This window comes from Tympanuchus pallidicinctus, unplaced genomic scaffold (assembly GCF_026119805.1).
Source record: "Tympanuchus pallidicinctus isolate F22 unplaced genomic scaffold, pur_lepc_1.0 scaffold35, whole genome shotgun sequence".
NCBI classification, from domain to species: domain Eukaryota; kingdom Metazoa; phylum Chordata; class Aves; order Galliformes; family Phasianidae; genus Tympanuchus; species Tympanuchus pallidicinctus.
Window position 1 is genome coordinate 1,914,714 of NW_026294753.1, and position 27,263 is coordinate 1,941,976.

The window sequence follows — 27,263 nt, forward strand, 5'->3', positions numbered from 1 at the left end:
TGCTGCTGCTGGAAGGGTGCAGCAGGGTGTTACAGCACGACACCATGCCCTGCAGCATGGGGCTGCAGACACTGCAGAGAGAGAATGCGTGGCTCTGCAGAGCACTGGGAGAGCGCAGCAGCTGCTCAGAGGGGAACGGGGCAGAGGGGTACGCAAAGCTGCTGCCAGCGGGGACAGGACTGGTGGGCATTGGCTGCTATTCTGGGCCAGCAGGCTGCTGTAACCCCATCTGCGCTTGCTGTGCCCTTCGTCCCAGTCAGCAGCGTAGTCTGAGTCACCAGGAAATCTGAGAAGGTTCTACTAAAAGCCCAGGCGTAGCACGGGGGGTTGCTGAGCCCTGCCAGCCTGATTTCTTGGCTCTGTTGTGCTCTTCCTGAGCGTCACTGCTGTGACTGGAACTCACAGGGCTGGCGGGAGATTTGAGCTGATTTAACAGCAAAACAGGCAACGAGCCTTGTGTGAGAGATGCGCTCCCTGACCCTCGGGGACATTTGGTGTGGGAAACACGCGGGTTGTTGGCATGGCAGCTGAAACTCCAGAGCTTTGGCAGGTTGCTCCTGCTGCTTTACATCAGCGATGTTCCCGTTGATGGCATCAGTTCCCAAACTGCTCGGGGACGGCTGCAGGAAACGCCGACGTTTGTCCTCTGGCAGAGCTGGGCAGGAAGTGTTGCTGGTGGAAATAATCAGCGTGAGCCCTCTGTTAACGGGAATCACCAGCTAGGTGCGTCAATTCCTTTCTTCCAGGTCTCGGCAGTCAAATTAATCTGTTTTACCAATTAAGTGCGAAATCCAGAATGTTCTTCGTTTCGAGAGAGCTTCTTTATATCTGGGTGAGAGGCCTGGCCGAGATGGCAGCCGTTCATCTGGAGCAGGACTGCAGCAGGAGCTCGCGCACAACCGCACGCTTGTTCAGGAGCAAACACTGGCCCTGGTTCTCTTCCACAAACAGGGAAGAGAAGCAAAAACTGGTACAGTGTCGCCTTGAAATAACAGGGTCGGATTCTTCCACCTCCTCACGCCTGGGCTGAGCAGCACTCGTGGTGGGTTGGCACCAACTGTCCGGCACACGGCTGTTATGTGATGCAGCATCAAACTGACTGCTCGCTACTTTGGCTGCACTGTGCAGACAGAGGCCTTTCAATTCTCTGCACACCCCGGGAATGATTGAAATTGGTGCAAATTTGTGACAAAGAGGAAAGATGTTCCTGCTTCTCCCCCATCGGGACGCAGAGACCTGGAGATTCAATCTGTTTTCCAGAGTAAATCGGCCAACGCTGCAGTGCTGTGCTGTTGGCAAACGTCCACATATCCAAATATCCACCAGCCTTGGTGGGGTTTTTTTTCAGCTCGTGTGCTATGGGAGCAGCCCACTTACCTGCAGTTTTATGGCCCGGCTGAGATGCTCTCTGCGAGTTGTGGAACTTGCTTAAGAGAGCATAATGAGGCTTAAGCTGCTTAGCCTGCAAAAGGAGAGCAATGCAGCTGCATGAGAGGGCAGACAGAGCTTTAAAAGTGTCCAATCAAGCAAATTATATAAGTTATAATACACCAGAGCTTGTTGTATCTCAGAGAGCAAAATCACACCCTGTGGATACAGCTGCCTCCATATCTAACATCATAATTGTCTTCCCTGGAAAGACAAACGTCCCTGGAAATGCATTCCCCTCCTTCCTCCAAGCAGCCGTGCAATGGGCCCTGCTTGCTCTGACCCCACCTCCTCCAGGCTATGGAAGCACTCCTTCACAACCCAGCACACCCAACACAGGACCCAGCACATGCCTGCAGTTGTGCTGACACACAAGTCACGCAGAATTCAGTGCTCTTATAGATAGAGCTCTGCTGTTCCGTCGTACCTTTGATCTGAATATTTCCCAGCAGACATTAATCATCAAAAGTAAACATCGCTTATGCTGTGCAGGGAGGTAAAGCCAGGCGGGCGCACAAGAAGAAGGAAAGTGTTTGCTGTAGGTTTTCACAAAGAAACCAGGAAAACAAACCTTGCTGGCTGAAGGCCACACGGGCTACAAAGCAGCTTTTACACATTAATAGTCTATTTCTCCATTAGACCCTTTCTTTCTCATCTGTGTATTTATTTGATGAAGACTAACTCAGCACCACCAGCTCCGTGTTTGCACTTTGTTCCCTCATCCCCTCTTCCAACTCACACGTGGCTGAGCAAAATGGATGAGCATCAGGCTTTCCCTGCCACGTGATTTTCTTTTTCCTCTGATCTGTCAGCAAAGGGAAGTGGGAAATAAAGGATGCATGCCATTACATTTCATTTCAGCTGCTCTATTTGAGCCACTTCCACCTGCAAACAAATCCTGGTCCAGCTCCAGCTGCTCAGATGTCTGCAGCACATCGTGCAGCTTCTCTCTCACAGAGCAAGGCTGCTGTCTGTGAGCCTGCACACGTGTGCTCTGACTCCTTCACTGCGGCATGCGGTGCAAGCTGAACTTTGTCATTATTTTTTAAAGTTTTATATATATATATATAAGCACACTGAACTTTTCTGTGTAAACTGAGAGCAGAATGGGAGCTCTGTATTTATAGCCAGCATTAAGCAGTGCCTCCTATCTGACTTAAACTTCTTTCCCTTCTGTGCTGTAGGCAGAACAAGCGCAGTGCGCAGGCAGTTTTACCCCTTGCTCTCTTCAGGCTGAAAATCCAGCAGCCCTGTGCCATGAGGTCGCTCTCTGAGGTGTTTATGCGGCTCTGGGAGCACAGTGCCTTGTTTACATTCCCCACAGTGCTTCCAGTTCCCTCTGTGGCTGCAGTGAGCTCCTTAGACTGCCGTGCAGGAGCAGCAGCTCCCCTCAGCTCCCTTCCATTTCAGTTATCTCTGTCACCAGCTCCGGAAAAAAAAAAAACCAACAACGAAGCCTCCTCTGCCCCAATTTCCTCTCCACTTCCATGTCAAGGGCATCTGCAGCCTGCCTGGTTTGCGTGGAGCTCCAGGTCCCCGTGAGGATGGCATCTGAGAAAAGAAGATAAAGCCCTGCCGTAGGGTGGTGGAATGGACACCAATCGTTATTTGTTTAATTAAAAGAGTCTGGACAGACGCAAAGGCAACAATTAATTATCTTCTGTAAGAACTCTGACCACAGCTAAAGAAATTAATGGCTTGTGAGATGGAGGCAAATCATTGAGGCTAAGGGTCGATCTGTCGTTCACACGGCGAGGCGTGCAGGGAATTCCTCCATCCTCCCCCTGATGTAAAAGGGCCCTTTTGTGCCATTCACACAACGGGGGAGCAGGGACTCACTTCTGGGGTTACCCACGGGCTGCAAAATCAGATTCTAAACGAAAAGCTTTGCGAACAGAGCTCACGGCGTTGGGCTGCGAAATGAACCCGGCACGCCTGCGATGCTTTGCAGCCCGCCGCCAGGCGCTGCCATTCCATGCAGGTTGAGCTGCAGCCTTTTGCCAACACTGCCACCCCCTGGCTCTTCATACGTATCCACGTTTTTCCCTCCCGGCGCCGCTGCGGGAGCTGCACTCAGCGCTCGCGGCCGGTGGGACGGGCTGGGATTGCAGCAGGGCTTGCGCAGCTCGCACGCCGCCATGCCCTTCCTGCCGGTGGCTCCGCCGTGACTACGACTCCCGGCAGCCCTTGCGCGGCACCCCGCTCCCGCCCCTCCCCTCCCCTCGCCGATTGGCCGATCCCTCCCGAAGCGCTCTCCCCTTTCCCGTTGGCTTGGCGAGCTGTCAATCACGGGGGGCGGTGTCGCTCGGGAGGGTAGTCCGGGGGAAGTATTCCCGAATTCGACTTACGCCGTTTGCGTGGCGCCGCGATCGCTGCCGGTGCCCGGGAGGCGGTGGCGCAGTTAGCGTGGCGCATGCGCGGTACCGCGCGGGGCGAGCGGCTGCGGGGGGTGCTGCTGAGCCCCGGACAGCTGAGGGGGTAAACAGGGCACGGGCCGGGGGGGGCACGGCCGGGGCTGTCCTTCAGGGCCCTCCCCGAGCCCGGAGCGCAGCGCTCGGAACCTGCGGGGCCCGTCGGGCCGCCCCTTAGCGTTCGGCCCCGCTCAGCGGGGGATGGAGCCTCACCACAACTTGCAGCGCCCGCTAGGCCCGCGGCCGGGAGGCCTGACAGGTAACGGCCCGGCCCCGCCCCCCCCCCCCCCGCCTTTATCCGCCCCCCCTCCCCCCCCCCCGCTCCCCTCCTGTCACGGCCCCCCCGTATCGCTCTGTGCTGTCAGCAGCCCCTCCCCCGCCAGGCCCCGCTCCTGCCCTCAGCCCCCGGTTCCTGGCCTGCACCCGTCCCCCACCCGCCCCCCTCTGACCCACAGCCCTGTGCTCCCCCCCCTCCCTCCTAGGAGCATTACGGCGTTGCCCCTCCGCTTCTGCCTTCACCTCTCCCTCCCCGAGGCGGAAAGTTTCTGCTCGCCCGCTGCTCTGCTCCCCGAAGGGCTGCCCTGCCCTTCCTGCTGCCCTGCCCCATCTCTGTAGCGCCGGCAGGAGGGAGGGCGCAGGGCTGCCGTCGATCTGCCCACCCTGCGGTGCAGCTCAAAGTTTGCCTGATGCCGCTCTCCGCTCCTGGTCCGTCGGGTCTCATCTCTTACCTGCGCTGCTCTGCAAGCTGCCCGTCTCCTGTTGGCTCTGTGTGCAGTGCCTGGGGAGCGACCGCTGCTCCCGGCAGCACCTTCAGCTGGAGCAAAACCTTCCTTTTACTCGTTGTCTGCTGCCGCCTCCTCTCCTTCCCCTAGGTTTGTTAATAAATCTGTATGCGTATGTTCTGATTTGACCCATGGCCTCTCGGGAGGTCAAGGTATAAAGGAAGTAAGTTGTGAGTCTAAAGAAGCCCTCTGGGTCGTGGGATTGGGCTCCAAGTGGTGTTTGGATGAGTGAAGTAATTTAGAGATGCTAAAGGGGAGGGTCATAGGGATCTTCCTTTGGGATGAATCACGGATCCGCAAAGCCTCGTCGTGCACAAAGTGCTGCTTTTTTTGATGACCTTGAGCGTGAAGACTGAAAAACTTGGGCTCATCCAAACAGTCAGGAAGCAGATTGCTCCTTAAGCTTGGTGGAGATGCTGTGTCGCTGCTGATTTCGGAAGGGCAGCGGGTCGTGTGGTTTGGATTTGGAAGCGTAAGTTGTCTGTGTCGCTGCGTTGCTGCAGGTGTGAGCGAGGTAGGGCTGTGTGGGGGGCGCTGTGAAACGAAAATGCATTCAAGCAAAAGAACAGACCCCCAAATTCTGGCTGCATTGGGACCGTTCAGTAGTAGAAGAGCTGAATTGTTTGCATTGTGAATGCTGGCACTTCGTTCCTAGACTCTGAGCAAGTGTCTCAGGAAGATGAGAAGAGCTGGGGAAAGTGAGAGAATCTGGTAAAATCTGGTAACCCTCCCCTCCCAGCACCTCTTTGGAAGAGCACTTTTCCAGGAGCTTAAAGGGCTCTGAAGTTGCTGTCAGTGTAAATACAGCCCAGCAGATCTCGGGACCACAGCCTGCAGAAATCTGGGGCTTGTTAATTTTTGACTGCAGATTTTAAAGGCCAAGTGTTGCGAAAGTTTTGGGGTGGGTTTTTTGTTTTGTTTTTCTTTTTGTCCCCTGGAACTTTGCGTGGCCGGAGCAGGAGAGGCAGACGAGTGGACTGCAGCTCAACACAGGTGGGACGAACCTCCTTATGTTTGGGAAAAGGCTGTTGGGTGGACGAGGTGGCAGCTGTACGTGGGGTGTCCCAGTCGAGTTTGGCACAGTGAGGGTGAGGGAAGGCTGCCTCTGGTTTGGGACTGGAGGACCAGAAGAGAGACACAGAGGCGCCCTTGAAAGGTGGTGGTGAAACGTGCTGCAGCAGTCGTGTGATGCAGGAGCAGTAAAGGTTGTGGTGATCTGTGAGGCGCAGGAAGGTGAAGCTGCTTGTGTGATCATCACTGATAGCGACAGCACAGGTTTATCCTCAGTTGTTCCTTGTCGTTGGACCTTGATCCCTTCTGTTCATGAGTCGTGATGGTTGTTTTTAATGATCAAATGCTAGAAAGCTCATGTTGGGGCATCCCACTGTGTTAGATGCACTTGGCCAGTGCCTGGCTTTGGTAAGAGCATGTTTAAAGTCAGTTTTGCGTTGGTTATGTTACTTAAAACTCTGTCTTATTCCACTTTGTCAACCAGAGGGCTGATTTCATCCCTGACTCTGTTGACCTTTACCTTTGAAGAACTAAAGTTGAGATGTGTTGATCTCATGTAGCGACCCGCTGAGCGCTGCTGGGATGCTCCAGAGCACAGCTGTAATCCTGGCTGGGAGAGAGGTCAAACTGCAGAGCGCTGCTGTGCTCTGACAGAGGAGCTGTGCTTCAGGATTGTGGAGCGGGCGCAGTGTTGGAGCTGCTGGAGAGAAGGGAATCTGTCTCAAGGGGCAGAGGGTTTGGGGGTGTGCTGATGCTTCCTCTGCTCGTACAAAGAATAGACAGGCACTGTGCTGATGGTTTTGCTGTAGCCTCTTCAGCAGCAAATGGGCTCCTTGGTGTGGGCTCTGTGTGTGTCTTGCTTTGCTGCGTGCATCCTTCGGGTCACCTGCTGAGCTTTCATGGAGGATATGTTGAATAGAAAGGAGGTGCTTAGAAGCTGGCATGACTAGAGCTAAGAGATCTGCTAAAAGGGCTCCCAGGGCTGTGGAAAGTGTTTGTCACTGGGGAGGTGACTGCCTGCTTTGCTCCTTGGTCTGCTGGGTGTCCGAAGATCCGTAGAAAACTGAGCTGTGCTTTAAGAGGAGGGGCTGCCCAGACTGCCTGCTCTGATTTCGTAGCTCTGAGATGGGTGGAAAGCTTCCAGCGAGGTTGGGACACTGGGATCTACTGGAATATTGTCCCTCCCATCTCTTTATGCTGCGCTTCGTGCTGCTGATGGATCGTTCCCCTGTCTGGAAAGAATTCTCTCGCTGTCATCAGGCCCTGCTCACAGATTCCTGCAGGAGAGCGCTGTGGAAGCGCAGCGTGTGATTGCTGTGTGAGGAGGAGGAGGGGAGCTGAGGTGTGAGACATGGGGCATTGCGTGGCAGGTAGCCCTGCCCTGCGCTGCAGAGGGGCGGCAGGTCGTGCCCTGTTGTGTGTATGCAGAGGAAGCCCTGCACAGGGTTGGTGTGAGGCTGGTTGGTGGGGATCCAGGCTGGGAGGAGGGCGGGCGGAGGCCTGCTGGGGAGATGGCTGGGGGGAACAGGGGTGGGGGGTTGCAGGTAGCGCTCATCCCTGCAGCCTGCCTGGGTGCGGAGCTGCTTTTTGTGTTGGCGGTCCTCTTCTGCTTGCAGAACTTAGCAGGAGAGGCTCTGGAAACCAGGTTACGTTCTGCTGGCAGTGCCCAGCAGCACGGCTTGTTCAGCATGGCTGGGATGGTTGTGGCAAGCTGGCCATGAGAATCTGCTGGGCTGTCCTGGTTTCCCATTTAACCTCTGTGCTGCCCTGCAGACCGTGCTCCTGGTTCTGCCTTGGCTTGGGCTGCATGAGAGAGGGAGCCCTGCTTGTTTGCTGCTGCTTTTGTCCCCTTGTAGACTTGATCTCCACGAACAGGCAGAACAAAACCAATTCTAAGCCTGCATGGCAAGCTTGAGAGCAGGTATCAAAATCTGACAGCTCAGTCATCCCACTACAAGGATCGGTGTGAAATATTGATGAGGAAATGCACTCACAGTGGTGCCTCTTGCTATTAAGCCCGTGAGTGGAGCAACCATTACTTAACACAGGAGTGAATGATGCTGAGGATGCTCAGAACGTGAGGCCTCTTCCTGTGTGTGTGTGCCAGCCTTGCTGCTGCTGCTTCTGGAGTATGAGAAGCGTGGATTAAACACACGTGTGATGGCAGGTTGGACAGACACGTGGCTGCTGGTGGTCGGGGGCAGTTCCAGGCTGTGTGCTGGGTTCCTGGGAGCCCTGGTTCAATGCCCCTCACTCAGCAGGTGCTGGCATTCAGCAGAAGCTCAGCTCGTTGCAGCAGTATGCAATGGGGCTTCATGCAGCCACGAGAGCTGCTCACCAGCCTGCAAACAGCTCTGCTTCTTCCAACGTCGTGTTTGAGAGCTGCCAGTGAGAAGATCTGGCCCATGCTGTGCTCCTGTGCCATTCCTCTGCTGTCTGTGGGTTCAGTGATGCTCCTGCAGGGTCACAGGGCTGTTTGTCACCATGAAATGGTCTCATTTCAGTGAATCAGCATTTCCTTGTTCAAGAGCATTTTTGGCTTGTTCTGCTTGCCAGTGCTCGCTGAAAGGGGGTTCGGAACCCTTGGCTTATGTAGGGCAAAACGGGGTGGGAGCCTTGAATTTCTCCCAGCAACACCATTTAAAAAGATCCCCCTTTTTCTGTTGCTGGTGTGATGGGGTGTTCTGGTGGTTGTGTCACCTGATGATGAGCTGTTAGGGCTTCTGAGGAGCGCTTGTGTTTGATTATTTTAACAGAATAGTTACTGTGATGGAATAGGGCAAATGAGAGAGGGGAGGTTGCCAGAAATGTCAGTGCTTTGTGTGTCTGTGGTGTAATGAGAGGAGTGAAATCGGACAGAAGCGGGAGAGGCTGTGGAGCAGCACTGGTGTGGACACGCAGGGTGGCTTTTCTAGGCTGGAGTTGTGCTTGCAGTCCAGAGAGGGGGCTCCTGAATTGGCTGTTCCTCAGCCCTGTGTTGCTCCTCCCCATCCTTGAGTTTCTCCTACAGCCTGCGTTCAGTTCTTGGCCATTGCTGGCTTGAGGGAGGGCAAGGAAGCGCCTGATGCTGTCTGTTGTTGTATACGAGCGACCTGCTACGTTTGTCTGCCTGTCTTTATTCCCTCCCTCTTTTGTCCTGCAGGTAATTAGATGCCCGTGGTGTGGATCTCTGCTCTGTTGGCATGCTCGGCTGCACAGCGGCTCTTCCAGTAGCTTCTCCTCATCCACCCCACTGCAAGAGGATGGCGAAAGCAAACATAACTCGAGACATCATCCACAGGCAGATCAAGGTGTGTTGAGCTGCCCTCCTCGCGCTGGGTGCAGAGCGCTCAGCACGGCTGCTGGGCTGTGAGGCGCCCGTGTTGCCTTCACCTCTGAAGGGATCTCTGCTACTTGCATATTGCTAAGCTGCATAAGGAGCTTAGCACACAGAACAAACGTACAGGGCCTGTCCTCCTGCTTAATGAGGCGCTGGGGCACAGAATGGCATCACAGGGATACGGTTTTCCTCCCTAGAAGGAACACACCGAGCTGGCTCAACATCAGCAGATCAGTTCCTTTAGAGCAGCACTGAAGACAGAGACCTGGCTACTTGTGTTTGGGCAACACAAAGGACCCTTAGCTAGCTTCCCTCATGGGTTTTTTGCCTGCTTCTTTGTGTTCTTTTTGTGTGATCTTGCCATCAAAGGTATTTTCTGACTGTAGTGAGGCTAATGATCTCTCCATCTCTGTCTCCTTTGCTTGCTGCCTTTCTTTTCCTTTAAAGAAGTGGTGTTTTTGCTTCCTCTGTGTAGGAAAAAACTTCAGCTGTGGTCAGATCAGTCATCTGATGGCTGCATTAGTGAAATATGTCCTAACGTGAAAGGACCAGCTACAGCAGACACAATAGGCAATTATTGCTTAGACTGGGAGGCCTTAAAGCGTTTGCAGCTTTTCTGGTAATCAGCATTCATGAAAATGGACTGCTGGTGACTGGAACGAGGCACCGGGAGCTTGCATCCTTCACTGTGCAGTTTGGTCCCAAACTTTGCACGACAAGTCTGTAATTTAATCCACGTGCAAAGATATATTGTGCTGCCTAACGAGGAGGGGATGGTTCTGTGTTAGCCTGGGACTTCTTCACACCGATGGCTCTGAAGGACTTTGATGTGTGACCTTGGGAAGGTTGCTAAGTCTGACAGTTCCTTGTAGAAGAAGCAATATCCGACTGCACAGAGCTCACAAAGCTCCTGAGGTTGCAGCAGCAAGGCAATTATAACTGCAGCACCTCGCTCTGGACCTGGGAGTGTTTGGGGAATGCTACCCTTAAAAATACGTCTCAGGGTTTGAAGTTTGTCATGGAAATTACTACAAAAGCCCGTGTGAGTTTGTTTCCAGTATCCTTGTGCCTGTCTCCATGTTGGGGCAGTGATGGAGTTCATGATGAACAGTGATCTCAGAGCTGCCACGTATCACACTCGTTCTTCATGTCCACTCTGCAACTGCTGACATGTTCCCAGCACCATGAGTACAAACTGATGTCAGTGTTGTCACCTGTAGATGGAGATGACAAAGGTTCAGGTCGTCTTCACTGACTGCAGGGTGTCACTGGGGGGACTGGGGCTGAGTTGGGTGCTGGCAGAGAGGCTCTCCTCACGTGGCAGGTGTTCCATCCGAAATATGACTTGCCTTCCCTTTTCTCTGCAGTCAGCCTTCTTTCACTGAAGCCATCTGCTAACGCGTCTGTGAACTCTGGGAGATCGCAGGGGAAACAACTGTCCTGCTTTTCTTCACCTTCATTTGCACTGACGCAGTTCTGTGGCAGCTGTTCTCTTCCCGGTAGAGCAGGCCGTGCTGTGGTGCTGCAGCCTGAGCTCCTGCCCCATTTCTGATGAAATCACCGCCTCAGTGCTGTCCTGTGACATTGCCCAGTGCATTTCCCATTGGTGGTGGGAGACTTGTGAGGATGACGTGGAATTGCTGAGGTCACGAGGCCTTGACTCAGGTTGCAAAGCGATGTTTTGTGCTTCAGGACAGATCCTGTGTGCTGCCAGACTTCTCAGCAGCAATAATCCAGTGCTGTGGACTCAGGAGTCCATTGGCTGTGGAATAGTTGCCAAGCGTTTGAGATGGGCAGCCTCTTTATCTTCCATTTCTGGCAGAAAGTGTTCAGCTTTGTCCTGGTGTGGGCACCTTCAGTCCTCATCTTGGCTGCCCGGTAATTAAGTAGCCATCATTTCAAACCACTCCAGGTGCAAGGATCACAAACGACCTGCCTGCTGATGTGAGTGATGTCTTCCTACCACAGGACGTGCCCCAGTGCTACAGCACCCCAACACCTGGCAGGGTCCCAAATTGATTTGTGCTGTTCTTGAATCTTTTCTCATAAATTAAATAATAACAATAATAATAATAATAAAGATGCATGTTTTGCTTGCTGTAATCAACGTAACCCTTCTGTGCTCCGTGCAGGAGCGGGGTGCACTGGGCTTTGAGAGGCACTACCACGTCACCGACCCGTTCATCCGGCGCCTGGGCCTGGAAGCAGAACTGCAGGTAAGTGAGCAGCATTCAGGGAGCAAACAGAGCTGCTTGTTCAATTTACTAGAGAAAGCACAGCTGGAATTCTGTCTTGTATGAGAGAGGGATGCTGACTGCTTAGTGCCCTAAACTGTGTTAAAACCAGGAATAGCTCTGTGAGATCCTGTGTGAGCTTTCTGCATTACCTAACGCATCTGCAAGAGCCTTTAGCTGGTGTGCATCAGCAGAACCCCAGCGGTGGTGTGGAGTGGGCAACTGTCAGCTGCTGGAGATACTCAGCTGTAATGCTGAAGCATAGTGTTGTCTTAAGAATAGGTTTGCAACCTGACACAAATTTTAGGGTTGTCTTGATTTGGGGGAGGAAAGAATTCCTCAATCTCCCTTTTCAACCACAGCTTTGATCTCAAATGCTGCTCAGTGCTCTCTGAGTTTTTCCTGTTGCAGTTGTGAGCTAATTTGGCTGAAGATGTATGATGCAGTCACCCAGCAGCAAGGTGCTTCTAAGAGAGTTATCAGAAATGCATTTTCCTTGCAATCCCAGAGAACCTGTACATGTAATTTGTCAGCCTAGCCAAGGGCTGTGGAAGCCAAGTCACCTTTCTGTGCATACAGCAGGATATCATCAGTGGCCTCTGAAGCTGATCTGCCATTGTATCCAATGCTAGGTTCTTGTGTCTTTTGTTTCATTTTGCCTTTTCTGCTCCAGCTGCTTGTAGCAAGTCTGTCTTTTCCAGAGGTGCTGATCTGCCATGTGGGTGTCCTTTAGCAGGGCTGGAATAGAAAGCTGGGTGTATTGGAAGAAGTTGTGTGTTGTCTTAGAGCAGCTCTGAAGTTTAATTCCGTCTTCCCTTTTCTTGCTCAGGGTCACTCTGGATGTGTCAACTGTTTAGAATGGAACGAAAAAGGAGAGTAAGTATGCAGCTTGTTGTGGGGGATCTGACAGCCCGGGTTCTCCCAAGAGTTGGATGTAGGTCATGTAATCATAAGCATCTGCTTCCCATTGCTGGTAAAGGGGGTGAAGGCTCAGACTCCACGTTTTGCTGTGTAGTAGAGCTCTCACATCAAAGAAGCTGAATTTGGTCACTGTATGTTATTGGAAGAGTCCAGTGAGTCAGGGAGGTGGTTGGACTACAAGGGGGAGATTGGAGGCTGCTTCTCTTCAGTGGTTTTATGGATTGGAATGGATCTTTAGGATTTGCCCAGCTGGTGAGAAGTGACATTTCCCTTCCCCATGCTGTTAAAGGCTGCTGCTGGGAGCAGATACACCAGGAGAGGAGGCCGAGCATTTGCCCCTCTCTGCACTTGTAGAGAACACCAAGCATTTCAGTCAACTGAGTCAAATCTGCATGAGAAAGGACTGGATGGAAGGAAGAGCCTATATTTCCTGACGTGCCTCTTATAAAACCCAAGCCTGCTGTGTGATAGCCTTCAAAATTACTTACCAGTGGCAATTTCATGTACTTGTGAGAGCTCTGGCTCCAAGGAAATACGTATAAAACAGCTGAGGGTGCAGATGTCAGATTCTTTTGCTTCACCAGAGGTAGATGTATAAGGCAAGGATAGAGGTGCTTTGTAATACTGCTGCCACACCCTGTGCTGAAAAAGCAGTCTGTGAGTCACTGAGTGAGCCCTGCCTTGGGACTGCTTGGGCACATCCAAAGTCCTGCACGAATAGCTTGCCTGCAGTTTGGGCGTGCTGCATGCAGGAGCACTTAATGCAGCCAGGCTGATAATGGACACGGAGGTCCTGTGTTTTGTTGCTGACCAAATGCTCCTGCTGTTTCTGCTGTGACATCTGAACCTGTGGTGAGCTGGGTCTGGATGCTAAATGAAGATCAAAACCAGCCTTGCTTTATTTTCAGTGGAATTGCTATTTGGCTGGTTTAGTTTCCTGAGCTGGCTGGTATGTGGGAAGCATAAAGAAAACATAGCTGTGAAAAGAGAGAGGAAAAGGGGTTTCTCTGACCTGAATTAGCTTAATGACTGCCTGTGCTTGAACCAGTCTTAGGAATTGATCACAGCTCAGGACAGGAGAATCTGAGATGCACACTTCTTTTCTCTTTCTTTTAGCTTGTTGGCCTCTGGCTCAGATGACCAGCATACCATTGTATGGGATCCTCTGCACCACAAGAAACTACTTTCTATGCACACAGGACATACTGCAAACATCTTTTCTGTCAAGGTGTGTCATTGTGATAAGGAGGACTGGGTTGGTAAGAGAATGGGCAACCAGGGGAGCAAGAGAGTAGCGCCTTAGAAGCTGCTGGAAGCACTTTAATGCAAGCAATCCATTCCCCTGTCCCCAGTCATTTAATAATTCTAACATGAGGAAAATGGCATCACATCTGTTACCTGTGCTGCTCAGTTTATGCTCTCAGTTCGTGCAGCTCCTGAACTTGGCTCCTCTCTGTACAGTCAGAGGGAATGGTTGTAGCTAATCAGGAACTAAAGATATGTGATGAAGAAACCTTTTTGCGTGCTGCTGTCAGTGGGGGCTCTTGAAAGTGCGTAGCAGCGTGTGTGAATGTGGTGTGAATGTCACAGCTGTCTTCCCCAGTTCTTGCCGCATTCGGGGGATCGGATCCTCATCACGGGAGCTGCAGATTCCAAGGTGCACGTCCATGACCTGACTGTCAAGGAGACCATCCACATGTTTGGAGATCACACCAACAGAGTTAAGCGGATTGCCACGGCTCCCATGTGGCCCAACACCTTCTGGAGCGCAGCAGAAGATGGGCTAATCAGGTACTGAAGTCATTCTGCCCTGAAATGAAACGGATAGCCATCCATTGCAGTATGTACTAGGCATGAATTGAAAGACAGGCAGTCTCAATACTGTGAGCTCCAGCTCATCTCTTCCCTGCAACTGAAAGGAATCGTCTTGAAATGTAGGTGCCTTTGATAAAGATGCTACCCAGCTGATCTGTTTTCCTCCTCTGGAAGTGAGCCCAAGGAAGGAATGGCTGTATCAAATGGAAGGGAGGAAGGCAGATAACAACACCACTGTGGTGATTTGAGTGGCCTTCAGCTTGGTGGAAAGCTACACTCCTCTTCCTGCTGTTGCCGTTCTCTGGTGACATGAGTGGCCTGACCCTCTCCTCCCTTTGCAGGCAGTATGATCTGCGAGAGAACAGCAAGCGTTCAGAAGTCCTGATCGACCTGACAGAGTACTGTGGGCAGCTGGTGGAAGCCAAATGCCTCACGGTCAACCCCCAGGATAACAACTACTTAGCAGTAGGGGCAAGCGGCCCCTTTGTGCGGCTCTATGACATACGGATGATCCACAACCACAGGTAACAGCAGCTGGCCTTTGCGGTCCTTCTTGGCAGACTTGAGCGGTACAGAAATCTGTGCAAGGCTTTGGTGGGGAGGAGGAGGAGCAGTGTTCTGCCACTGGCTGGTCTCACTGTGCTGTTCTACTCAGAAAAGTCACCCGGAGTCTTCTTCATCCAAGTGAGTTCATGGGGTGGTGTGAGGCAGGTCTGGGATTGCACAGGTGTGAGGGCTTCTGCTTATGTATGAACAGGCAGCGTCAGCAGAGCTCAGGCTTCCAGCTTGAGTGCTGTGATGGTAAGAATGGTCTTCTTTCTGGCCAGAAAAAGCATGAAGCAGTGTCCTTCAGCTGGGGTGCACACGTTCTGTGACCGGCAGAAGCCCCTCCCGGACGGCGCAGCGCAGTACTACGTGGCAGGTACTGGGATGTGTGTGCTGGGAGAGACTGATGGGGCTTTAGATTAAGGCCTGACTTCTGCCCATCACATGAGAAACCACTGCTTGGAAGAGTGCTTCTCTAATAGAGGGATGTTCTACAGAATTGTGGCTTATTTTGCTTCTGTGCTGTGAATTCTTGCTTGTGCTACCGGCCTGCCTTCCCTGACTTGGCAGCAATGTGTGTTGGTGAGCTGGCCTTTCTCTTTGTCTAGCATAAATGTCTTCAATGTCTTTTTGTCAGTTTTATTGCAAAGTCAAGGCATGGATAACCTGAGGAGTCTAGACATCCTTCTGGAGCCGGTTCCAGCAAGGGTGCTGTTCAAAATCTTCCTGGCACAGAAGTGGCTTGTCTTCATCCAGCAGCTGAGGAGTCAGGAATGCATTGTCTGGGCAGTGTAGAAGGCATTCTTCTCCAGTGCTCGTTGCTTATGATTGTTTCCCAAAATGTCTGTAGGTGGTGGTTGTTTTTTTATTAATATCTTAGACCAACACATCCAGCAGACCAGTGTTGACAGCCTCGCTTCTGATGAGTCCCACTGGAGGATTTCTTAGGTCCCCTGAATTGGTCATGCAACACATCTGCTGTCTGAAGCAAAAGAACCCTTGTGTGAGCTGAATATTTAGGAGCCTTGGCCTGATTGTGCTGAGAGCTTTATTAAGGAAACCTGATTAGACAGTCAGAAATGGAGGTGTTTGTTTGCAGCTGGTCACAAATCACAGAAGCTGAATCCTTAGTGAATCCATAAAGCCAGGATGTGCTGCGTCCTGCGGCCTTCAGTTAGCAAGCTGGCTGTAATCTGGTCTTCCTTCACATGGAAATAGCCCTGCAGAAATAACACGTGCAGCACATGAAAAGGCAGCTCCATACATCTGAGCGGCTGGGTGAGTGGTGGGAGGATTCAGCAGGCAGTGGCAGGAAGTGGGAGATGGCTTGGTGCGTGTGCTTTGTGCTTTTGCTCTCCTAACAACCTCCTGTAAAAGCACGGGGCTGGTGTTACACAGTTGTGAGTTACTCCAATCCTGTGGACCTCTTCCCTCTGCAGGACACCTTCCAGTGAAGCTTCCAGACTACAACAACAGGCTGAGGGTTCTTGTGGCTACGTATGTCACCTTCAGTCCTGATGGCACCGAGCTCTTAGTCAACATGGGAGGGGAGCAGGTAAGAAGTGGGCAAGAGTTTGGCAGGAAGCTTCACGTACAGTTGTGTCTGTTGGGTCACCACTGACCCAGGCTCTAGTGGGCTGCTTCTTACCTGCCATTATTTATGATCACTGTGTTAATTAAATGGTTAAAATATCTTCTTGGTGTTTGAACTTTTTGAATCGATGGGTTTGGACCTTATGAGGAAGACAAGGCTCCTGTTTCTCAGAGGTGTCCTTTATAAATCCAGTGCTGGAATGCAACAAGACACTGGTACTGCCATTATTTTATGTGCACCTGTCTGCAAACAGGATAGACAACGGGAAATATTACTGACACCAATGTGCAGCCATCCAGCTTTGTTTCATTTCTGTCCTTTGAGTGTATCCTGTGTATCACTGACTTTTTGTTGTCAACTTCTTTCTTCTTTTCTTAGGTCTATTTGTTTGATCTCACATACAAACAGCGGCCATACACTTTCCTCCTCCCAAAGAAATGCCATACTTCAGGGGGTAAGTGTGATGCTGGCATCAATTAAGTGGAAGGCAGAGTGAAACCATGTTCTACACGACTCTCTTCAGGGTGCAGCCCCCATCCGGGCAGGCAGGAAGGAAAGGAAGTAGAGCATAGCTGTTGCTGAGCTATTTCTGCATTGCAGCTCGTACTCTGAGTTCTAAAACTCTTACACATGGTGACAAAATTCTGTGGAAACGTGTGTCTTGAGGGGAGAAATGAGCTGTTGAGAATTGTTTGCATGTGTGAACTAAAGAGAACGCTTAAAGCTGTACCTAAGGGATAAAGCAGACTTTGTAGAGTGATTAAGTCCTAATGCCTTGCCTTTAACTAAGGGGGAAAAACTTTTTATGTAGACAGACATTAAAAACAAAAAGTGGTGCGATGTTTTTATTTTATTTTATATAAAATGTAGAATGCAGCCGTTATCCCTTTAAGCACCCATTAGCAAGGAGACAGAGCAATCTCTTTCCTGGTCTAAGAATCTGGCCTGGCATTAATCTCCCTCCTGCTGGTAAGCTAGTTGATTCAAAAAGCCATTTACTTGACAAATAAGTAAATCCAAGAGCCTTTTTATTGCTGGCCCTGTTTCTTTCAGGGCCTGTTGGTAGGCAGATCCTGCAGGCACCATGCAGTGAATGCCTACTGCTCTGTCCCTGGGGCACAGGACTTATCAGGAGTGTTCCCTGCCCAGCTCTGCTCTCAGAGTTCAGTCTGTGTACTCAGCTCGCCTTGGGCCTTAATCTAGCACTCACATCCTGGTAGCAAAGAGATGCCCTGCCTGCTGTTCTTCTGTCCTGAACGCCTGCAGGTGCTCTGTACTCTGGTATCCAATGAGGTCATGCTTTACATGGCAGGAAGAAGTTTGAACAGGTTTGTAGTGGTACAGTTTGAGCAAACGCTCCACCCTTCTGGGTACAGAAAGTTCAGGTAAGGACTGTGGAAAGGCAGCACCCGTCCTTCATGTGCATGATGTCTGCACACTGAAAGCTCTGAGCTCTACAGCTGAGCAGTTGGACGCTGTCCTGAGTTTCCCAGCCTCTGGAGTGGCTGCAGGAGCACTCCCAGCTGCAGCACAGATTGCAGTGTATAAAACTTGAGTATTTGCTATCGCAGTGGCAAGTGATCTGGATGGCACCCAGAGGATTGCTTCAGCTTGAGGGTGTTCCCTGAGCAGTAGGGTGAGGAAGGAGAGAGAAGTGTCTGGAACTCCCTCGCTGGACTTTCCCAGTAGTTCCATTCATCTTCTTTGCTCTGCTTCTGTTGAGATTCTGTGGTACATATAAGGAGACAACTCAAATCCAAGCACCTGGAAGACAGGGGTGGACTATGGAAGTGTGCAATCATGGAAGTCTGTTTTGTTCTGCCCTGAATGATGCTGTGGCATTGGTTCAGCTGTGTAAAGTAAAACCCAGGATTTCAGGGATTAGTCTGTATAATCTGCATCGATGCACAGCACGTTTGTGTCTTTTGTTTTTTTCCCTAACCTTTAGAAGTGCAGAATGGAAAAACCTCTACCAATGGTGTGTCGAATGGCATCCATCTCCACAGCAATGGCTTCCGCCTGTCAGAAGGAAGAGCACATGTGAGGTGAGGCAATAGATGTACCTGAAGGAAAGCAGGAGGCTTTGGTCACATCCTCGTCCTTTTTGCAGGGTTGGTGCTGCTAAGAAGGTGTGAAGTGCAGCACAGGCTGTGTTGACTTGATTGTCAGGTGGTCTCTGCCTTAGGGCTGTATTTGCTCCTGGGGTACAGGCAATGAACAGGAGTCAAATCAGATGGTGGCATTCTAGGAGAAGCGTGGTCTGTTAGAATTCATCACCTGTTGTGAAGAATTACTGCAGACAAAACTAAAAAATGCCTTTTGGAGCCTTAAAGCAAGGTGTGCTTAGTTGTCCTGAGCAATTTTACTTCCCGGCTGACAGGAACTGTGGTCAGATATATGGGAATCAGGCTGAAAGAGCTTTGCTTCCCTTGGCTGGTTTTTATTTTTTGGCACCAACTTGTTGCATTTGATGCTGAACATTTCCTTGCAATAATGGCAGCGGTGCTTTCACTCTTGCAGTGAGCTAAGAATAGAGGGAGCATTCCTCCTCCTCACCGTTCCTGCTGGTTTTTTTGCCCCATAAGAGCAAAGTGCACTTGGGATGAAGCAGAAGCAGACATAGAGCACATCTTGCTGACTGCTTTTCCTCCAGCAGATGAGATGTGGTTAAAAGTCAAGACACAGTCGCATGATACCATATATGGATCGTCTAGGTTCCACCGGAGTCACTTGGAGTGCTTTCAGCTTGCTTCCTCTAGATGGCCCCTCCACTACAGCACCAGAGATGCTCGCTCTGCTTTGCTGAGCCTGGCCCTTGTGCAGCCCTGCAAACTCGCATGCTTGGTTTCCTTTTGAATTTGCAATCTGTTATACACTGCTGAAGGAAGTTGGGATATGTGTGTGTATATATAAAGCAGTCAAAGCAAAGATGTGTCTGTGGAGTCTGGAGAATGAGACACTTAAGTGCCCACCCTTAAATTTTGGGTGTATTTCTGTATATGAAGAAAAACTGCAAACTCTCAAGTGGTGGCCAAAACGAAGCCTTTTTCCTGAGCTCAGGTTATTCAGGTGCAGGGTCTCTGAAACTTCCAGTTTGAGGTAATGCTTGCTGAGCTAGAACAAAACACTGCAGATGTTTAACCTGGCCAGAGTGTTAACAAGTGAGACTTACCTGCACTGCTTTCCTCCTTTCCCTTCAGTCCCCAGGTGGAGTTGCCTCCATACCTGGAGAGAATCAAGCAGCAAGCCAACGAGGCCTTTGCTTGCCAGCTGTGGACTCAAGCCATCCAGCTGTACAGCAAAGCAGTTCAGAAAGCCCCCAACAATGCCATGCTGTATGGAAACAGAGCTGCTGCCTACATGAAGCGCAAGTGGTGAGTAAGCAGAGCGTGGAATGTCAGAGCTTAGTGTTGCAGGCAGTGCTGCTGTTTGACTTCCAAGTGCCACGAATGCCATGCTGTCTGCTGGAAGCACCAGGCCTCCTTATGCCTTGTGGTTGTTGGAGCCAGCCTGAAGTGCTTTGCTTCTGGCACAGAACAAGGAGATTGTACAGCAGCGTGTGCTGGAGAAATCGTGGCCAGACGCTGTGCAGGTAAGCACACCTGGAAGCAGCTCATCATTTTGCCCCCTGGTATGGTGAGTAACGTTCTGTTCCTTTCCTGTTTGAAAGGAAACCAAAAATCCACTTCTGAGCAGCAGCACTGTGAATGTCTCCCAGGGCGTTGGAGTTTCTTTTGATAGCTCTGTTCTGTGTTAGAGTATGTCTGGGAACTTGCTCTCAACAGATGAGGTAATGGTTACTTTATACTATAATATGTCGTGATATCAGATTGTTGTAGGACTGCCTGGAGTTGCTCTGGTTGCTGCTTGACCCAGGAGTTGGAGGCACCAGTGGTGGTTCCCACGTTACCCCCGCTGACCCGTGTTCCTCTCAGCTGGAAGCAGACCTTCCTGAGGGACGAGGCAAGGTGGTGGTGGTGCCTCAGAGTGTGGGAGAGGTTCTGTCTTAACTGTTGTCAGACACGCTGTTAGCCTCTGCAGTGGGCAGTGTCCTTTCTGACCAATAGCCAGGGCTGCGTCTGCAAGGTACAGCTGAGTTATTTTAATGTCTGTCCCCTTGAGCAGAGTAGGACTGAGCAGTGTGGCTTAAATAACTGGGGTCCTTCGTCTATGTTTGCTTTGTGAGGAGGAAGTCCCTGGTTTGAATTTTCCCATCTTCTTGCCAAGATAAAGAGCAGCCTGCAGTTGTTGTGCCTGTTGGTTACTGGCCGGCTGGTTTGCAGTAGCAGAGATTTGGGATATGCCTCAAAAAGACCTCCATGTTCTTAGGGAGAACAACAGTAGGTTGGAATTCAGGGATGGAAGGCAGAAGCTTGGTGCTGATCTCAGTGAATGATGTTTTTCTTACAGGTGTCTTTTTTCCCAAAGTTTGTTGGCAGATCTGAACCTTTCTGTCAGCTACTGCTTGCTACAGTTTTCAGTAGCAGGATGATGTGAAAATGTATTCACAGAGGGTTTCTGTGGTGTGCAGTGATTAGAATGCAAATAGTGCTGAGCTGATACCTTCTCAGGTGCAGAGATGTGTTTTTCTGCTAGAAGCAGCTACTGGTAAATGGCAGAGGAAGGCTGGGATGTCACTGAGAAGAGAGAAGCAGTTGGAATGGACAACCCCATATCTCTAGGGTGTTCTTCATGTCCAGAGCAGGAATAGCCACAGGCCACCCTGCAGATCATTGCAGGTCTTGCTTTTGTCTCATTCTGAGTAGCAGAGAGATCCAGTAAAGGAAGCTCTGACCTTTCCTTGCTCACCTTCCTTAAGATGCTCTGCATACTCTACAGCACTTCCAAGGCTGTCCTTCAAAAGCTTGTTTGTAAGAGCCAGCTGCATCACTCTCTAGATTGCTTTCAGCAGTTTGTTGGGGTGTCTGTGGCCGTCGTTCAGTCTGAGGGGTTTTGGAGGGTGGTGGAGCAGTGAATGGCCCCAGCAGCTCTGCGAATGCGAGATGCCCATCTCAGGTAAACTCCATTCTGTCTTTATTAGAATAAAACCAGTGTGACGCTGTGCCTTTGGTCTCCTGGCTGCACACGCAGTACTGCAAAGGTAGACACAGACCTCAAGAAGTTTTTTCTGCTCTGCTGCAGGCTTTATGGACGAGGTGCTTCACCTTTGGCACTGTACATGTGAACTGTCGTTGGTGGCCAGTGCCCACCCAGATATCCCAGCCTTTATTAATCTGAATTGAGAACCAGCACGCGAGCCTTGTCGTGTCTCTCCTGCTTCCAGAGCAGCAGCAGAGGTGCCTGGTCCTCCTGCCACCCTGGAATTTTGGGCAATAGGCATGGTCACCACGAACAGCAAATGGGACATAAAATTTTTGTTCCAGTACCAATCTGCTGCCATGCTTATTTCCCACACTTCAAGATTTTTGGGTTTTTGTTGGTTTTTTTTCCCCCATAAAAGTGGAGAAAAGGCTGCTGCTTTAGATACAAACCACCAGGACGTGGTGGTTCTGTGGTTCCTCCCCAAGGGCTGTGAGTGGCTGTGGGCAGGCAAAATAAACGTGTTGCCACGCTGAGCGTCCACAAAGGGGCACGCGTGAGCTGCTGTGCTCCGAGCAGCCCCGCTCACCATGCAGGAGAGACCTTGCCTCTGCTTGGCCAGAGGGCTCGAGCATCCTCCATCTTCAAAGGACTTCCCTAAGTGTGCTGTAGCAGTGAGCTCTGCTCTGCCGGATTTAAAATGGCAGGTCAAGGCTTGCCAGGCTTGCCTGTGTGGTAATTGCAGGGCTGCCTGCGTACGCGTGGAGGTGCCTTCAAGAAGCCGGCCTCGGTCAGACGGTGCCCCTGGGACACAGAAATGCCATTAACATGTGGGCTTGTGCTGTGTCTGCTTGCAGAGTGCTGGGAACAGCAAGCTTGGGAGCGAAGCGAGCGCTGGGAAGCGGCACGGGGGATGTGGCTGTTTTACCTGGCTATCTAATCCACCCTGCCCTTTTCTTCAGGGATGGGGACCATTATGACGCTTTGAGGGACTGCCTGAAGGCCATATCCTTGAATCCGTGCCACCTGAAGGCCCATTTCCGTCTTGCTCGCTGCCTCTTTGAACTCAAGTACGTGGCGGAAGCGCTGGAGTGCCTGGATGACTTTAAAGGGAAGTTCCCAGAACAAGCACACAGCAGCGCCTGCGACGCACTGGACAGAGACATCAACGCAGCCCTCTTCTCCAAAAGTGATAATGGTGAGTGCTGCTGTTCTTCAAGGTGACTGTGAGATCTAGTGAACTCACAAGGGGTTTTCTTCACCTGCCCCTGTGAAGTAAAGCTCCAGGTTTTGAGAGATGCTCACTGTGCACAAAAACTGTTTTTTCCTTGCGTCTGGTCCTGGTTTGCTCTTAAGTGAGAGGACGGTGCGCGGCAGTCTTTTGTATCTGGGAGATAATATGGGAGGAAGCTTGTGCTCTAAGCCCTTCTGCCTGATAAAATTGTCGAGCTGTCCCAGGGTGCTTTCTGTTGTGCAGAATGTGTTCCTCCCCAGGTTGTGATGAGGGAAATCTGTTCTTCTTCCAGCTGAGGACAAGAAAGGGGGTGGCCCCATTCGGCTGAGAGCCACAGGCCGCAAGGATTCCATCTCAGAGGATGAGATGGTGCTGAGGGAGCGCAGCTACGACTACAAATTCCGATACTGTGGCCACTGTAACACTACCACAGACATCAAAGAGGCCAATTTCTTTGGCAGGTACGTTGGCAGAGTGCTATAGGGATGCAGGACAAGCGTAGGAGCAGCAGCAGAATGTTCTCGTCCGTCAGATAAAGCCTCGTGCCAGGCCTGAGCCACTGCTCATAAAGTGGCGCTGGCCCTGGTTTGCGGGGTTGGGAAAGATGACAAGCTCCCATCCTTGTGTGGCTGCACGGATAATGGGTACAGGAGCAGATCCAAAGAGGACTCAGTTGGGCTTTTGTTTCAGAAAAGCCGTTCTAGGATTGAAAACACGAATCCTGGGGAAGGAGGGAACCAACACAGAAAACTTTATCTGGATCCATAGGCACCAGGGTAGCAGCCTAGTGATTATAAAAGCCAGCTGGGATCCTCGTGTCTGCTGGGGACTGGCTTTGGCTCTGAGCCGTGATCTCCAGGTCTGCTCCTTTCGCCCTAGCAATGCACAGTACATTGTCAGTGGGTCGGATGACGGCTCCTTCTTCATCTGGGAGAAAGAAACCACCAACCTCGTCAGAGTGCTGCAGGGAGACGAGTCGATTGTGAATTGTCTCCAGCCTCATCCCAGTTACTGCTTCCTGGCCACCAGCGGCATTGACCCAGTGGTACGGCTGTGGAATCCCCGGCCAGAGGTAAGAGCTGCAGGGAGGGACAGAAGGTGATGTGAGAGGTAACGCAGACCCGATCTTTCCTGCTGGGATCTCCTGGTGGTTGCAGCAGCCCCAGCAGCCCCTCTTTGGTCCTATCTCTGCCTTGCTGAGTTCTCTCCCTTCCTGTCTTGCAGAGCGAAACCCTTAATGGCCGTGTGGTTGTAGACATGGAAGGTGCTTCCCAAGCTAACCAGAGACGAATGAATGCAGACCCTCTGGAGGTGATGTTGCTGAACATGGGGTACCGGATTACAGGACTGACCAGTGGTGGGGCTGGAGGCTCAGATGATGAAGACAGCTCAGAGGGGCAAGTCCAGTGCCGGCCCAGCTAAAACAGAACTGCCTCTCCTTCCTCTAATTGTTTGGCTGAAAGGGAACCTAGTTTCCTTGGTCCTGAACTTTCTCTGATGAATGACTGCACTGTATCGCACTATGCACAGAGTAGGACAAACTGGCAGGGGCAGGAGCAGCCGTCTCCTTAAACCATTACCACCACCTCCTCCTTCTCCCATCACACTGCTGAGCAGCATGGCAGTGCAGTCTGGGGTTTGCCTTTAGTGGAACTTAGTCCCAGCAGGGATCTTTGAGTTGTTCCATAAGCAGTGTAAGCTGGTGACTTCCTCCAGAGCTGCTGTGTGACCTGACACAGAGCAGTGTTGCCTGCATTCATGCATTTGCAGAAGGGATGTTAAATTCCTGAATAAAATGCAAACCTAGAGCAGGGGTTATAGAATGAATTTACTGCAGTGATCTTGGTCTTGCAAGCCTGACTCTGCTCTTATGCTACCAGCCTGTCTAGAGGCCCCTGGTTTAGGGTTGTTGGCCACGAGACACCCGTTTTGTCCCTTAGTGTCTGTCCTCTGGCTTCCATCTCTTACGTGTTGCCATCATACGTGGCTGTGTTGTGTTAAGGACTGGATATTGCCTGTCTTGTCCCTGGGCGTCCGTCTTAGTTGATGAATCAGCGGGGCAGGGTGTGTTTGCCCAGCTCTGATACTTTCTTCTGTGGTCTGTGAACCTGTGGAGAAAGGTGACAGTAATGGGAGCAGGTCAGATCAGAGGCCCAGGACTTGTGCAGCTAAAGCTGCTGAGGAAAGGGGCTGGTAACAGCACGATGGCAGGGCTGCTCTCTATTGCCTGAGGCGTGTGTAGCTGTGTTCACCTGCTGCTCTCTTTGTCACCAGTGTTGGAGCTGAGAACTTTACCACCTCGTACATGTTGCACCCAATGCTCTGAGCTTTTAGACAGCAGCGTTTCTATGCAGTTGGCTGCTCTGTCTTGGCCCAGGTGGGCCTGCTGTGCCTCGCTGCTGTGACAGCTGATGGATTAGTGGTCCTCTCAGGAAAACCTCCTTCCTCTTCCCATTCTCCACACACTGGCTCTGGCTGCGAGGCCAGGAGTACACCTAGAAATGCAGCACTGTACTTCCATTCCTTACCTTCTCATGTAACGTGCAGCTCTGTTTTCCCCTCTTGCAGTTGCCAAACACTAAATATCAAATAGATCTTACACAACCGTGCTACAACCGAATCTGAAGAGGTTGCTTTTTTTCTAGGACTATCAACTAAGACCAAAGAGCCCCTGGAGATCTTAACTGCTCTGCACTGTCTTGTGTCTCTTACTGCTGAAGGTCTGAACATGCTAGCCTTGGTCCCAGGGGTGAGATGTGTGTCTGAGAGTACGTGAGCATGTATGTGTGCTGCATTAGGGCTGTTCTTCCATGTGGTGCAATCCCTGGTCTTCCTGTTCCTGCTGTGGAAGGATGAGAGGCCTCCCTTTCCTCCTCTGGCTGCTTCTGGCTGCCAGGCGTTGATGAGAGAGACTGCACACTGCTGACTGATCAAGGTAACTGGCTTTTCCTCCCTTCCAGAACAGTCTTTATGAGATGAGTGAGCCTTGTGCAGGAGGGAAGGAGGTCACAGTCTCATAGCTGACAGCATCTCTCAAAGGATGCTTGTTGTTCCCTGCAGAGAGATACTCCCCCCTTCCCTCCCCCCCCCACTCTTTCCTTGCAGTCGCAGTGAAGCTGACTGGGATCTGATCTCTACCCTCAGACAGAAATGTCCATCTGCTCTGTCACGTGTGGCTGAAGCAGAGCTTAGCAAGCCCTGGTCCTGTGGAAGTGTGCCCCTTACCACCAGGAAACAACTGGCTGCCCTCGTGCTCTGCTGAGCTGGGATGGCAGATTCCTGTTTCTTGGTTCAGGCGGGCTCACCTCCATCTTCTCTTGCTGAAGCAGAGCTCTCCTGGGACAGATGCTCGCTGCCACTTGGCTGCTGAGGGCACATCTGCTTGTTTCCATGCAGTACCAGTGCAGTAGATGCGACTTGTTTCTCACTTTACCTGTTTGGCTCCGTGCTGGTTCCCCGGCCCAGGTGTGCCCTGGCACTCAGTGCTTTTCAAAACCCAGAGGCAGCAGAAAATTCTTCTCACTGAGTGTCTCTTTGATGTGGTCTGGCCTTTTCTTTCCTGCTTAAGGCTTTCCTGTTAGATGCATCCCCCTCCCCTGATCAAACTTTGTTTTCAGCTTTCGGTAGGCAGTGTCTGCAGACTTGATTTGTAAACAGAGACTGAGAAGGAGAGCTTTGAAAAGAACAGACCTGTCCCTCCCCATTCACCTTTTGCTGTGGCAGCTATTTTTTGTTGTTTTTACCTTGGTGAGACAGTGCAGCTCTTTTTACCTGCCAGTTGCAGTGTGAGAGCTATAAGATTCCCTGCCTCTGCAGTGGATTGCTTTTTCTTAATGGCTGCTTTGATTAAAAAGATAAATAATAATGGGAGAGAAGGGGAGAGAAAAATCTTTCTGCCTCGAGCCCCTTTCCCCCTTGTTGCAGGCAGATCGCCTGCTTTGTCGCTTGTTAATGAGGAATTTGTATTTATTGGTGAAGGAAAAAACATGCTGGGGAAGTAGGGAGAAGATGTTGCTTTATTGACCTCTGCTGTTTACTTCGACCCCCTCCTCGGGAAAGCTTCTTCCTGCTCTTTCTGGTTAACTCTTTCTAGCCTGGGATATACAGGGATGCCTCCTTTATTTTTGTATTCTAGCAATGGACTCTCTGTAAGGAGACTCTAGGATTCTCTTAGTGTTGCAATGACCATTATTTGTAGCCTTTTCGAGTACTAAAGATGATCATCTCGTAAACTTTGCCCCTGCAGTTGTAGAGGTAACACACAAGCCTTACTGCCCTCGTTAGGAGCAGAAAACTTGTTTCTCTGGTCCCTGGAAGAGAAAGGGTTAAGCAATTAAACAGTTCTTTGTTCTAGTTCTTTCTTGGTGTCGTTTTGTTGGGGGGGGGGGGGGGGGTTGGTTCTGGCTTTGTTCCACCTTTCTGCTCTGTGGAGGTGGACGGGGCTGGGCGGAGGGGGGCCTGGTTGTGCTGGATCCTGTTCTGTTCTGGTGGAGGATAAAACTCCCTGCAAACTCATTTGGGGAGGGGGCCGGGGGGCCTGAAATGCGGGTTGGTGCTGTGTGAGCGCTGCTCTGCAGCCAGGTGTGGGGACTTGAGACTGTGGGTGAGAGCCAGCGCTGTGCTGGGAGCAGAGCCTCCCCCCGGTGTGGTTTAGAATGAAAGCTGTGAATGTTGGGCTGAGGGTGAGAGGGGCTGCCTGGAACGTGCTGGGGAAGGAAAAGTGATGCACAGAAAGACTAATGGTGGTGTAATGGAGTTGTTTTGTCAGAATCGTGCCAGGATAGAGGATAAAATTAATAAAATCACAGCATGGTTGGGTTGGGAAGGGACCTCGCGGATCATCCAGTTCCAACCCCCTGCTGCAGGCAGGGCTGCTGGCTGCTGCATCAGGCACCAGGTTGGGCTGCCCTGCGTCCCATCCGTGGCCC

The 27,263-nt window shown here is 51.3% G+C and overlaps 1 protein-coding gene and 1 long non-coding RNA gene across 3 annotated transcripts; one reads left to right on the forward strand and one right to left on the reverse strand.

Moving 5' to 3' along the window:
- Positions 1–551: 551 nt before the first annotated feature.
- Positions 552–3,711, reverse strand: LOC128088568 (uncharacterized). Its single transcript, XR_008210291.1, has 2 exons — positions 1,378–3,711; positions 552–1,289 (listed from the first exon to the last, which is right to left on the reverse strand). It is a non-coding gene; the product is annotated as an uncharacterized LOC128088568 (long non-coding RNA).
- A 224-nt stretch (positions 3,712–3,935) lies between these two features.
- Positions 3,936–26,688, forward strand: WDTC1 (WD and tetratricopeptide repeats 1). 2 transcript variants are annotated; one of them, XM_052699189.1, is made up of 16 exons: positions 3,936–4,098; positions 8,775–8,922; positions 11,084–11,167; positions 12,015–12,061; positions 13,223–13,334; positions 13,710–13,897; positions 14,263–14,445; positions 14,749–14,843; positions 15,907–16,022; positions 16,440–16,515; positions 18,010–18,106; positions 19,262–19,435; positions 22,064–22,299; positions 22,628–22,796; positions 23,215–23,407; positions 23,560–26,688. In XM_052699189.1, the coding sequence occupies exons 2-16, from the start codon at positions 8,815–8,817 to the stop codon at positions 23,755–23,757; spliced, it is 2,076 nt and encodes a 691-aa protein (XP_052555149.1). In that variant the 5' UTR covers positions 3,936–4,098; positions 8,775–8,814; the 3' UTR covers positions 23,758–26,688. The 2 variants fall into 2 exon arrangements, with proteins under 2 accessions (XP_052555149.1, XP_052555150.1); XM_052699190.1 differs by lacking the exons at positions 3,936–4,098; positions 8,775–8,922 and having other exon boundaries at positions 11,091–11,167; positions 13,697–13,897.
- Positions 26,689–27,263: the final 575 nt, after the last annotated feature.